The 14,205-nt window shown below is 44.8% G+C and overlaps 1 protein-coding gene across 1 annotated transcript in view; it reads left to right on the forward strand.

The window, feature by feature from the left end:
- The window catches only part of sap30bp (SAP30 binding protein), a 67,812-nt gene extending 59,667 nt beyond the window's left edge, over positions 1–8,145 (forward strand). Inside the window, exons 10-11 of the mRNA XM_028819771.2 lie at positions 6,121–6,205; positions 7,642–8,145. Coding sequence (XP_028675604.1) covers positions 6,121–6,205; positions 7,642–7,820 — 264 coding nt within the window. The 3' untranslated portion in view covers positions 7,821–8,145. The remainder of the gene's footprint in view (positions 1–6,120; positions 6,206–7,641) is intronic.
- The last annotated feature ends 6,060 nt before the right edge of the window (positions 8,146–14,205 follow it).

Consider the following 14,205-nt stretch of genomic DNA (forward strand, 5'->3'; position numbering starts at 1 on the left):
CACCCCCAGCAACACATACACAAAATTGCGTGCGCAGAGTATCTGGCTCATTTTTGGAACAGGGTTTGGACAAGACCAAGCAGAAATGCATGAAAGTCTGTTTGATACATGCCTGTTGGCTTCATTACAAGGGAGCCGTCTAGCTGGTAACGGTTAGGCTCCTAGCCATCTGTTTTCATTTTACATTTTTGCAGCTCTTCTTTTAATCTGAACGTTATCTTTTTTTTTTTTTGGCTACCCAAAAATCAACCTTTTCTCGTATTCAATTTTTCAAAAGAATAGGCTAGATTTATTTTTAAAACCGCTTTTAAGCTTTACCTGAACTACTGTTAGTGTCTGGACGTTTTCAGGCCTTGCTTCCCATCCTTGCAGCTCACCATCTTCTCCCTTTTTGTTCTTATTTCTCTTTTTATTGAGTTGTCATTGAAGGCAGGATTGGCACTCCAGCCACCATAAAAAAAAACCTCCCACTGGTCCAATTCCATCTGAACTAGTGTGGTGCTGAGGTGTCACCCGTCACATGGCTACACTCGGGTCCTAACCTGGGGTCCTGAGTTGGTTTGTCATGCGGTGGGTGCGGCAATGCGCCGTATCCGCGCCTGCTCCTAACATCATACATCAAAAGGTTTTCACGTGATATTTACATAAAACTTTGTTCCTTTCATAGTTTTTAGGTTTTCTGAACAATAGAAAAAAATAATAAGCAAGGTCACTTTGAAGACTGCTAATGAGCTTGTTACATCAGAAGCTTAGGTGGATGCTGAACGTGTGACCTGCCAATGAAACAAATTCAAGCAAAGCGCCGAGCGATTCTGACCCGGACTGAACGTGCTCTTTTGTGAAATTCCCCCCCCTGTTGAATTGTGCTCCGTACTTGTAATATTTCTATTGCACTATTGAGGATGACTTGTGTCCTGGTCTATGGATTGCGTTGTATTGACACCTACTGCGCGCCAAACCTACGTGGAAAGGGGTCTCTGTCTCTTTGAACCGCCTTTCCAGAGGTTTCTTCCATTTTGTTTCTGGGAGTTTTTCCTTGTCTTCTTAGAGAGTCAAGACTGGGGTGGCTATCAAAAGGCAGGGCCTGTCAAAGCCCACTGCGGCACTCCTTGTGTCATTAGAACACTTTGGACGAGAACAGGCCATTCAGCCCAACAAAGCTTGCCAGTCCTATCTACTTATTTCTTCTAAAATAACATCAAGTCAAGTTCTGAAAGTCCCTAAAGTCTTACTGTCCACCACACTACTTGGTCGCTTATTCCAAGTGTCTATCGTTCTTTGTGTAAAGAAAAACTTCCTGATGTTTGTGCGAAATTTCCCTTTAAGTTTCCAGCTCTGTCCCCGTCGTCTTGATGAACTCATTTTAAAGTCACCGTCTCAATCCACCATACTAATTCACTTCATCATTTTAAACCCTTCCGTCAGGTCTCCTCTTCATCTCCTGTAAAAGCTCAGCTCTTTTAATCCTTCCTCATAACTCATCCCCTGTAGCCCTGGAATCACCCTAGTCGTTCTTCTGTGGACCTTTTTCATGTGCTGCTATGTCCTTTTTGTAGCCTGGAGACCCAAACTGCACACAGGACTCCAGATGAGGCCTCACCAGTGTGTTATAAAGGTTGAGCAGACCCTCCTGTGACTTGTACTCCACGCATCAAGGCGCTATATAACCTGACATTGTTATTCTTCTTAATGGCTTCTGCACACTGTCTGGAAGTCGATAGCTTAGAGTCCACTGTGACTCCTAAATCCTTCTCATAAGGTGGACTCCCGATTTTCCGACCACCCATTGTGTATTCAAACCTCACATTTTTACTTCCTATGTGTAATTCTTTACATTTACTGACATTAAATTTCGTCTGCCCAAGCCTGTCTGCTATTCAAGTCCTTCTGTAATGATATAACGGATTCCAATTTTAGATTTTGGGCTTTACAAAAATAAATTATATTCTAAGTGAATTAGGAACATCCCAGGCTGCTGTCTTTACGTTATGTCGCGTCTCGATACGATTGCAGCACCAGCCTGGAAAGGACGTTCTCTACAGTGTAGAGATAAAAATGTAAAAGGCCGTCCTTTTTTTTTTTTTTTTATCTTCTGTACCCTAAATATTGAAGACACTCCTGTGTCTGTGGCTTGACTGTTTTAGTTGTAACCCACGTGTGGATGTGGATTAACAATGGAGAGGGGCAGCGGTTACTTTCAAGTCCGTGTGTGTGTCTTGCTTTCTCCCTCTTGTTTCCAGAAGTCCATCTTGTGATATTTCTTTGCCCAGCTGACTTCAGGTTGTGGAAGTGAAGCTCCTTGCTTCCCACTTGTAGTCTCGGTGATGATGTCGCTCAGCCCCTCACTCTGTTTGATGTCAACCAGCCCGGTTACTTCAGTGGTGGCATCAGTTTTTCATTGGAGGTGGTCACAGTTTCGGGCCTTTCATGGCTGCTTACAGCCAAAGTGTTCCAAATCTTTCAGTGCCCATCTTTTTGAGTTGGTAATTCCCTGTAAGAGGGCTCCACATTTCAGCTTTAGACTCAACTAGAATGCTTCCATCGAAAGCTGCCTTTTAGGCAACGCTTAGCATCTTCACACGTGTGCCTCTACCGTTTAAGGCCGGACAGAAGGCTTTATCTGATGACGTGCTAATTCAATATGCAGACTAGAATATGTTTAGTGAGTCCAGAGAAGAGCGCTTGTGCCACTTGTCATTAATCTTGCTGCAGACACCAGTGACACGGGCTCTTAATGGTAGACTATGTCACAAGAGGAAGGACATTTTCAAATCATGGCAGCATCCCAGGGAGCCTTGACGCTGTAAAAAGGGGGTGGCGAGGACACCCCCTGCCCCACCACCGGGAGATGCACCGGAGTAGGGAACAAAACATCAGTGAATGGCGGTCCGCAGCTGATGACCCTGGAGCTGACCCAGTGGTAATGGAGGTGGTGTAGTGGGCAGAAATGTCTAAGGAGGAAGTAGCATCAGATCAGACATGCTCTTCAGTAACCATATTGGCCATTTTCTTAAGGCCTGCAGGTGCAATGCTGTTTTTTGTTTTTAAAATGCCGTTTTGTCGTGTTAGGGTGACCCAATGCTCCTAATTCCATCCTCACTGTGGACTCTGCGACTGACCACCAGCAGTTCTCCACGGTGCAGATCTTTGAACGTCGGTGCCACGTGGTGCCAGTCCACTGCAGTACAAAACGCTTCCTGCTGTATTTCTCATCCTTTTGTCTTTGCCATTCTGGATTTGCTGATTGCTGATAATGATTTTATTTTACGGTATGTTGAAATCTGAGGAACTTGCTGCAGTTTTACTGAATGCCTTTTAAGTGTTAATAGCAGCAAGGCATACATATTTGAAAGTCTCAGTTACACAAATATGTCACAAGTCTTATCGGCCTTTCTAATTTTCTTTGTAGGGGGGTATGAATTACCGGAGTTCAGCAGTACTTTTTTAGTGCTGTGTATTAACACAGTAAATCAATTTAAATTGGTAAGGTGGTGAAGAGGCGAGTGGCAAGCGTGTAGCCAGTCATTAACTTCCTGGTGGTGAGTTGAAGAAAAATTAAAAGCAATCCTTTCAAAAGACACGCCAAGGATTTGTTTGGTTTAGTATTGAGATTTTTAAACTGTCACCAGTGATTTTTATCTTATTTTACTCCAATATAGTGGTGTCCATGCAAAGTGCAGCCCCATTTTTGTCTTTGAACACTGCAGATCCCTTCAGAGGGCATCAGTGAGAATGTGCCACACTGCGTCCTGACCACAGCGAGTGCCAAATCGCAGCCTGCTGTGACAACACCACTTGTCAGTGCACAGGGGGCGGTTTGATGCCAGCCTGCCTGTTGGCACTGCTTCTTGGCAGCACTGGCTTCTTGCTGCTTACTGTGGGCAGAACTGCGAGTGCGATCCTGGTCGCTAACCACATACTTCACCCACCCTGGCCACTCCCTCATTCCTCCATTTACAGTCTTTTCAGTCTGTGACAAAAAATATCAAATCTCAACAATGGTGTCCTGCCTCGCACCACACCACACCCAAAGCCGTGCCACCGGTTGACCATTAGATGGCGATGACACTTCTGTTGGTAACTTCACAAGGCCATGGTGGCCAAGTTTGAGCTGATCGTTCATTTTGTGAATCTGCTTTACTTCTCACCAGTCTTATTTTTTCAAATTTTTCAATGTTTTCCTCTTTTCTAACAACTTCAGGCTGCTTTGCCTTCTTCGTTTGTGTTTAAGAAAATTCCGACCGCTTTTGCTGGGGTCACGTTGCCAGTTTTGGCCCCTGATGACCACGTCAGTCTTTGCTCATTCTGTGTCTCCGCGTGGTCCTGTGCTTCTGTCTTTACACAGCGGTCATCAGCCGTGGTCGTCGTCGTCATCATCCTCTAGAGTCCAGCTGCATTACTCTACTCTTGAACCAGTGGGAGGTAGTTAACCTCAGGTGCCCAAGTCAGCACAATGCCCAGGTGTGGGTTGGGTTTAGCAGGCTGCAGCGTGACAGGCCACCACGTGTCCTACAGATATTCTAATAGACAAAGTGGTCAAACAGACGACCGCTCAAGATGATTGCTACTTCTCAGAATGACTTGAATGGTAAATCTCATCCAGTACTAACTTGGAGTTGCTTATTCTGAGCTCACCAGCATTCTGGGTCCTGAGGTAAAGTTTGTTTTGTCATTTATTTTATCAGGTGACCTGTGACATGGTTGTCTTTCTCTATCCGCTTTTCACGAGAGACCTACTTAACGGATTTAGATCGGGTTTTTTTCTATAACTTGCTTGAACATTCCGGTTGATTTTGCGACTTCTCTCATAGTGCTGAGTCATAGTTCGCTTGCAGGAGCGATTTATATTTGCGCTAATCCGAGACAAAAGGGAGGCGGAAGAGTGACGTCAGGAGTAGAGAGCTGGGCGAGGTCCTCCTCGCTGTCCTGTTACACTTCTACGTGGGCGAAGCCGGGGGGATGGCTAGTGTGTGCGTATGCGCGCGTGTGTGTGTGTGTGTGTATATGTGTGTATATATGCGCGCACTTAGGTCTGATCACAATCTGATATTTGGGTGGTCACCTACCAGGTAACGCTTGTGGGTTGGTCTGCCAGTAGGCAAATATCTGAGACGTTAGCAGACATCGCTGATGTTTGAGGCTTGATCCCCGTGAGGGGAAGCAACAAATTGTGTATACCTGATGAGCCCCAAAACAGGGCGAAACATGCGTAGTGTACCCCTTGTATTTTTGGCAGGTAGTACATAACACATCTCTCTCTCTCTCCCAATGTCTGTTTCTCTGTCCGCTTTTCACGAGAGAGCTACTTAACAGATTTAGATTGGGGGTTTTTTTTTCTATATCTTGCTTGAACATTCCGGTTGATTTTGCAGCTTCTCTCATTGCCCTAAGAATCACAGTTCGCTTGTGGCAGCGATTTATTCACACGAATCCAAGGGAGGGGAAAGCGGGACGTCAGGAGTGGGGAGCCGGGCAGGGACCTCCTCGCTGTCCTGTTTCACTAGTATGTGGGCAGAGCCCTGGAGGACGGCTAATTTCATGACGTTTATGAAACTCTCATTTTTCCAGAACTGCAGTAGAGAGAGTCGGGGGTGGCAGAGGATTGAGAGGGGAAGCTGACGTTTACTTCTGGTACTGATTTTAAAATGTAGTTTTTTTTTTTTTTTTTTCCTGTACTTTTCCAGTACCGCTATACTGTGGTGCCTTACGCCCCAACCTTCACGTTTCACGGTTGGCAGTCACTGTGGTAGTCCATATCAACTTTTTTTTATTGTGATCATAAATAAGATCAAATAAACTACACTTAAAACGGTTATTAAAAGATGATACAAGTTTGAATTATCTTAACATTTTAGTGACGCTGACCAGAGGTGTACTCCATTTTTTGTTTTATATCCTGAAGTGACGTTCTACTTGTATCTGTCTGATCTCGCTTTACTATTTTAATATATGAGGGGGATTCTTCTAAATTGCTGAAAAATATAAAACAAAAATTAACACAGCGTCATGTTTCTAAAATTGTTTAACAGTAAGCATTTTTTAGTTTGGTCCTTTTGTTAAGATTATTTGCAGCTTATTGACTGAAAGTGACTTGAATTCATCTCTCTTGTTTCTTTGTAGATCGAGTTTGTCACGGGTACTAAAAAGGGGACGACCACCAGCACGGCGACCACCACGACCAACACAGCCAGCACTACAGTGGCAGGTAAGAGCAGGCGAGCCAAGTGTGTGTGTGATTGTATCTTGAGGGTGCTGACTGAGGTTGTGGTGCACACTAAACGTATCTGCACTTGTCATTTTGTGTCTTAAGGACGTATTGTTCATCTTGGTCATTTTTTGGCAATTCAGGCACAGGAGTGTGAATTCCTATTTAACTGTAACTCATTAGCACGACTCAGTTTTAATTGTTTAGGCACCGGTCAGGTCAGGCTGGGGAGCACACACTGGTACAGCACGCTGCCGCACCCACCCCACAACGAAACAGCTTGGGGTCCTGGATGGCAACCCCAGGCTGACACACAGTCCAGTGTCTCCCTCTATCTGCCGCAGCCAGGTGTTAGTGGGCGTCCCTTTGGCCTGATCCAGCCACTTGGGTCCTCAACAATGAGCCCTATTACCCTTGGGGGGGGAATCGCGCCACTTGGCCTTTGTGCCATAACTGACACCCCCTCACAATGCAGGTCATGTGCCTCATTCGGGACTCCATGAGCAACACAAAGTCAAACCAGCAGGACCCAAGGATTCTCCGAAGAGACACAAATGAAGGCGTCGAGTCTTCAGTCTCCGGTCACTGATGGCGTCCATGGCTCACAAACCAGGAGCACCAAGACTCTTTGTCCTTTTCCAGAGATATCGGGAGCGCCACACACTCCTTTCCAGTGACCTCATGACCCCCCCCCCGTGCTCTCCCAATCCGTCTACTGACTTCATAGGAAGAGTCACCAGAGACCTGAATGGTAAGTAAACCTCTCGACGAGGTCGACCCTCTCTGCAGACAGACACTGCTGCTGTGCCCATGATGTCACTAGAGGCCTGGCTCTTTGGTTTTTATCAGGACCCTCACAAGCCCAGACACTCCGACCCCTCACTCAGTCTCTCGAGACCCCTGATCAGAGCCTCCATTGACTCCATTCTAACCCCGTTTAGACACAGCAACACAAAATTCTATAATCCAGCTCCCAAAAAACATGCTTTGCGGTGTAGTTTTTAATTTTTTTGCAAATGGGTGGGTCTCTGCTTAGGAATTAACTGAGGGTGATGCCCCCCCTCTCGGCTGTTGGTTAAATCGGGTGACAGACTGAGAAAAAGCATATACTGCAGTCTAAGTGGCACCCTCAGAAGTGAGAAGTCCTCCTTCCTAAAGGAGTTCTTCTTTATATCAGCTGGTTAAGCCCCCCAGGCCCAGAGTGTCTTGCCCACTGCTGCCGCCTCAATCTGGAAATGAGCCGAGAGGACAGGGTTACTCTCCGTGAATTTGTGAGCAGAGATGGCGCGTTTCTAACCGTCTATAGCAGACAGCATGTTGTTTCTTTGCCCTCGCCTCAGTTATTGAATTGCCCCTCGAATGCCAGTGTTTAATGAACATCCAGAGTTTGTTGTATTTATTGTTCTTCGCTAATTTTAAGTTTTTGTGCCCCCCAGACGCACAGAAGCGGAAAAGCAAGTGGGACTCGGCTGTGCCAGTCACAGTCCCTCAGCCAACCATCCTCACCACCACGGCCACACTGCCTGGCGTTGTTTCGGTGACGACGACTGCCAGTGGCACCAAGACAACCGTCATATCGGCTGTTGGGACAATAGTGAAGAAGGCAAAGCAGTGACAAGGGTGACCTCGAACTTTTGTGGCAGGCCTACAGACTTTATTTGGTGTTTATAGCCGACGATCAGAAACAGATTTTTGACCTTTGGACATGACATGCATGATATCAGTGACTGCACGCGGATACTTCACCGTCGTTTAATTTAATTTATACAACGCAGAAACCGAGCAGGTCAGCGGAGGCCATCACACCATCCCTTTAGGAATTTGGGAGGTGAAGTAGATTGCTATTTTTAAAGGTAAGCGTTTTCAAGCTTAACATTTTGTATCGAAAATATTGCAGATGTGTTATTCTTACAAAAAAAATTAAAGTGTTTGTCACACTGCGCTCAGTCCGCCAGGTCTCTTAGTTCCCTCCTTATTACGGCATTAAGGGGATGTCACGTTATGTAGCCTGTGCAGAGGCTCTTTAGTTTGGGACTTGGATGGCAAATTATGGGGGGAGCCGATTCACTGGTCTACAAAGAAATATTTTTTGTTTGCTTCTGGGAACGTCAGAGCAGCTCTTTATTAAGTTTTTTACACTGATTTCATAAACGACATCGGAATTCAACTAGCACATCAGGTTTTTGAAATACACATCATTGACGTTTTAACACTTTTGAATATCAGTATGATATATCAACACGATATCTGGAGTTTGTTCTCCGTCCCACCAGAATTGTTTTGATGTTTATTCTGAAAGCAAACCAGAAGACGATACCAGAGACACGTTAAAGCATATTTATGTCAATTTATCTCAATATAAAAGTGAGGTCAGCGTGCTTTTGCACTTGTACTGCACACCTGTCTCTCTTTGCATGAACCAACAGTAGTCACCCATCATGCTCGGAGTGAATTTTTCCCGATTATCGGTTTTCCATCACCTTTATATCTTGATGAAATCTTTCCCCACACTCATCTCTGACATCGCTTGGATTTGGTGGAAAAAACTCGAGATGAGAACGTAAAAAATGCGTCTTCAGTGACATTTGAGCTCCCGTAAGCTGATTTACTTACAGCAGGTTCTCCACAAGCTCAGTATAATTCTCTGCTCTGTGACGGTCAAGAAAATTCTGGACAACCTGCACCCGAATGAGGCCGCTGATTCAGTGGGCTTCAGTTCCTTTTTGAACTCATCGTCAAGCCATCAGTTCACGGATTTCAGGGCCAACAATTTAATTTTGGCTTCACTTTTTTCTTCTTGAGACCAAACTTATTTCTTAAATGCTGAAACGCATCGCCTTTACTGTCCAGTCACCTTAGTGGTCCAAGACCTGGAACATCATAACTAAAAAATGGGATGTGCCGCTGGATGAAAACGGTTTTCAGATTTGGAGTCGGCAAGTGAAATGTGTTAAAGTACAGATGAAAGAATCCCAGTAGCAAAATGCTTGTTGACCAGTGAGAGGGCCACATTTACCCAATATCCACAGTGGTCCACGTTTGCCTTTCACTTCTGTTATCCCCTAACATTTGTCATAACTGAACATCTTTGCAAGTCCCATTTGATGACGGTCACTACGGCTCAAGCGCACAAGGAATTAGAAAACGGATTTTATTTATTTTAGGTTATGCTAATAGGCGACCTGCAAAATATCATGGAGTGAGTGGTCCCTGTGATGGACTAGAGTCCTGATGGACTCCCACAACCCTGAAATGGATTGGGAAAAGTTCTACAGCCGTGGCCAAAGGTTTTGAGAATGACACAAATATATGAATCTTCACAAAGTTTGCTGCCACAGTTTTTGTGATGGCAATTGGCATCGACTCCAGAATGTTCTGAAGAGAATTATCAGGTGAATCGCAAAGTCCCTGTTTGCCATGAAAATGAACTTCATCCCCAAAAACACCACTGCATGTCAGCCCTGCCACAGAAGGAGCTGCTGACGTCACTTCAGTGATCCTCACATTAGCACGGGTGAGATGAGGAGAAGGCTGGAGGTCTCTGTCACGCTGATGGAGTTTGAATATCAGACTGGGTGCTTTAAACGGAGGCTGGTGCTTGAACTCCTTGTTCTTCCTCTGTTAACCACCATTACCTGCAAGGAAACAACAAAAAGGGCTTCACCGGCCAGGATACCGCTGCTAGTAAGACTGCACCTAAATCAGCCATTTATCAGATCATCGAGAACTTCAAGGAGAGCTTCAGGGCTTCCAAACAAGTCCAGCAAGCACCAGGCACTTCTCCTAAAGTTAATTCGGCTGCGGGCACCACCAGGAATGGCAGCAGGCAGGTGTGAGTGAGGTGAAGACTTTTGGAGGATGGCCTGGTGGGTGTCAAGAAGGGTAGCAAAGAAGCCATCAGGGACAGACTGATATTCTGGGACTGGACTGCTGGGGTCAAGTCATTTTTCTCTGATGAATCCCCTTTCTGATTGTTTGGATCATCCAAAAAAAAAAAAAAAAGAAAAGGTGAGGGGCAATGCCATCAGTCCTGTGTCATGCCAACAGTAAAGCATCCTGAGACAATTCATGTCGGCCAAGGCAGGGGGCTCACTCATAATTTAGCCTAAGAACACAGCCATGAATAAAGAATGGGACCAAAACATCCGCTGAGCGCAACTTCACCCAACCATCCAAGAACAGTTTGTCAACCAACATGACGGAGCACCGAGCCATAAGCCAAACGTGAGAACTAAGTAGGTTGGGGCACAAAACATCAAAATTTTGGGGTCCATGGCCAGGAAACTCCCCAGACCTTTAATCCCATTGAGAACTTGTGGTTAAGGGGCGGGTGGACAAACAAAAACCCACCGATTCTGATTCTGCAAGAATGGTCTGCCATCAGTCAGGATTGGGCCCAGAAGTTGATTGCCAGCCTGCCAGGGTGAATTCCAGAGGTCTTGACAAAGAAAGAAGAACCAACACTGCAAATATGGAGACTGTGCACAAAAACGTCATATCGTTGTGAATCAAAGCCTTTGAAACTTCTAAACTGCTAGTCATTCTACTTCAGTAGACCAGAGAAACATCTGACAGACACAAAGATCTAAAGACACTGAAGCAGCAAACTTGGTGAAAACCAACACTTGGCTCATTCTCCAAACTTTTGCCCACCACTGTAGCACCTCAGTGTGACGCCCTGCACACAGACCCTCACTAAATGTGGTTTGCTTATTTTTACACATTGAAACTACCAAACTCCTACAGGTGTGCTTGAAAGTTTGTGAACACTTTAGAATTTTCTGTATTTCTGCATCAATATGACCTAAAACATCATCAGACTTTCACTCAAGTCTTAAAAGTAGATAAAGAGAAACCAGTTAAACAAATGAGACAAAAATATTATACTTGGTCATTTATTTATTGAGGAAAATGATCGACTATGACATATTAGTGAGTGGCAAAAGTATGTGAACCTCTAGGATTAGCAGTTAGTTTGAAGGTGAAATTCGAGTTCGGTGTTTTCAATCAATGGGATGACAATCAGGTGTGAGTAGGCACCCTGTGTCATTTAAAGAACAGGATCTATCAAAGTCTGCTCTTCACAACACGTTTGTGGAAGTGTATCATGGCACGAACAAAGGAGATTTCTGAGGAACTCACAAAAAGAGTTGTTGATGCTCATCAGGCTGGAAAAGGTTACAAAACCATCTCTAAAGAGTTTGGACTCCACCAATCCACAGTCAGACAGATTGTGTACAAATGGAGGAAATTCAAGACCATTGTTACCCTCCCCAGGAGTGGTCGACCAACAAAGATCACTCCAGGAGCAAGGCGTGTAATAGTTGGTGAGGTCACAAAGGACCCCAGGGTAACTTCTAAGCACCTGAAGGCCTCTCTCACATTGGCTAATGTTCATGTTCCTGAGTCCACCATCAGGAGAACACTGAACAACAATGGTGTGCATGGCAGGGTTGCAAGGAGAAAGCCACTGCTCTCCAAAAAAAAACATTGCTGCTCATCTGCAGTTTGCTGAAGATCACGTGGACGAACCAGAAGGCTATTGGAAGAATGTTTTGTGGACAGATGAGACCAAAATAAAACTTTCTGGTTTAAATGAAAAGCGTTCTGTTTGGAGAAAGGAAAACACTGCATTCCAGCATAAGAACCTTATCATCCCATCTGTGAAACATGGTGGTGGTAGTATCATGGTTTGGGCCTGTTTTGCTGCATCCGGGCCAGGACGGCTTGCCTTCATTGATGGAACCATGAATTCTGAATTATATCAGAGAATTCTAAAGTAAAATGTCAGGACATCTGTCCATGAACTGAATCTCAAGAGAAGGTGGGTCATGCAGCAAGACAACGACCCTAAGCACACAAGTCGTTCTACCAAAGAATGGTTAAAGAAGAATAAAGTTAATGTTTTGGAATGGCCAAGTCAAAGTCCTGACCTTAATCCAAACGCAATGTTGTGGAAGGACCTGAAGCGAGCAGTTAATGTGAGGAAACCCACCAACATCCCAGAGTTGAAGCTGTTCTGTACGGAGGAATGGGTGAAAATTCCTCCAAGCCGGTGTGCAGGACAGTTACAACAGTTACCGGAAACGTTTAGTTCAGTTATTGCTGCAAAGGGGGTCACACCAGATACTGAAAGCAAAGGTTCACATACTTTTGCCACTTACAAATATGTAATATCAATAAATAAATGACCCAAGTATAATATTTTTGTCTCATTTGTTTAGCTGGTTTCTCTTTATCTACTTTTAGGACTTGAGTGAAAATCTGATGATGTTTTAGGTCATATTTATGCAGAAATATAGAAAATTCTAAAGGGTTCAAATTTTCAAGCACAACTGGGGGGGGGGGGGGGGAACCAGTGGACTTGATTTATAAATGAATTTCAGGTGAAATGCTAGATGGGACGATTATTCAAAGCCTTTAGTGCTCCTGTCCATTTGGTGATTTTTAGTGGACAATTAAAGGTTTTAATAAAGAGCTGTGGTGGTCCTCGGCTGGTCTGCTGATCATGAAAACTGAAACGCTGCTCCTGTGTGGAGCTCCTGCTCGTCGTCGTCGTCTTCACTTACACGTTCTTGATGACTAAGAGCCCAAAGCATTAAGGAAGCGAGTGACATTTTTCGGTGAGTGTGTCCCTTTTAAATTACATCTAATTTATAAATAAATCTACAGAATGTGAAGGCCATAAAATTAACACAAAGCCACAGCTGCACTGTGTAATTTAAAAACTGCAGCATCATTCGCTATCCCGGGTAGCGGTTTTCATTGCTTACTGATGTTCCTTGGCTTCAGATTTCAAGGTTTTTTGTTTACTCCACACCCCCCCCCCCCCCATACAGAGCCCCCCTGCTGCTGACACAGATACGTAAAACAGGAAAAAAGTACAGTATGGTACGTGGGTGGGTGTTACTACAGGGTACCACCTCAGAGCTCCAGGTAACTTGGGGTTAATAACAAGGCTGCTAATTTCTATTATTTCTTCTTTCGGCTGCTCCCATTAGGGGTTGCCACAGCGGATCATCATCTTCCATATCTTCCTGTCCTCGTCATTTTGCTCTGTCACATCCATCACCTGCATGTCCTCTCTCTCCACATCCATAAACCTCCTCTTAGGCCTTCCTCTTTTCCTCTTCCCTGGCAGCTCTATCCTTAGCACCCTTCTCTCATTATACTCCTCATCTCTCTTCTGCACATGTCCAAACCAACGCCATCTCGCCTCTCTGACTTTGTCTCCCAACTGTCCAAACTTGAGCTGACCCTCTAATGTCCTCATTTCTAATCCTGTCCATCCTCGTCACACCCAATGCAAATCTTAGAGCTGGAGGTGGCAGAGTTAAAGATGCTGTGTCCTGTGCCACCGTCTCCAACCTTCAATCCTTCAACTCCAGAATCTCAAATGTGGAGAGTTTAGGCAGGCAGTGTGGTGTAGCAGTTAAGGATTTGGACTGCCCCCACCCCGCACCTAAGCCTAACCTTATTTAAGGTAAACATTGAGGGTAATTTTGATATATTAGACAGTCTAAAACCCCTTATTATTTGTCCAAACCATGTCCACAAAATCAGTTTCAAATGTGCACCTATTCTAAAAAGTGTATATCTCTTTAAAATAAGTTTTTTTATAAATGGAGCGAGTGTACCCATGCATCAGCCTTCAGGCCAGTATCCCCTGACCTAATCTTAATGCCCCTGGGTTCAAATGACACACTGTGACCAACAGCAAGCCCCTTCATCAGCCTGTGCTCCAAATGGAAAAACACAAAAACCGTGGGACCAACTGTGTCTCAAATGTTGTAATTCACCTTCAGAAAAGGCATCGGACAAGGAATGAGAATTTAAGGAGGCTTACTCAGTGAGGAGGAGTTTTGGGGACATTCAATATTAGACAGATATTTGGGAAGAATTAAGTGGATAGGACTGGTGAGCTTTGTTGGGCTGAATGGCCTGTTCTCACCCAGATTGTCCAGATGTTCTTTACCAGAGCTGACCCTCTGATGTCCTCA

Source organism: Erpetoichthys calabaricus, chromosome 14 (assembly GCF_900747795.2).
Source record: "Erpetoichthys calabaricus chromosome 14, fErpCal1.3, whole genome shotgun sequence".
NCBI classification, from domain to species: Eukaryota; Metazoa; Chordata; class Cladistia; order Polypteriformes; family Polypteridae; genus Erpetoichthys; species Erpetoichthys calabaricus.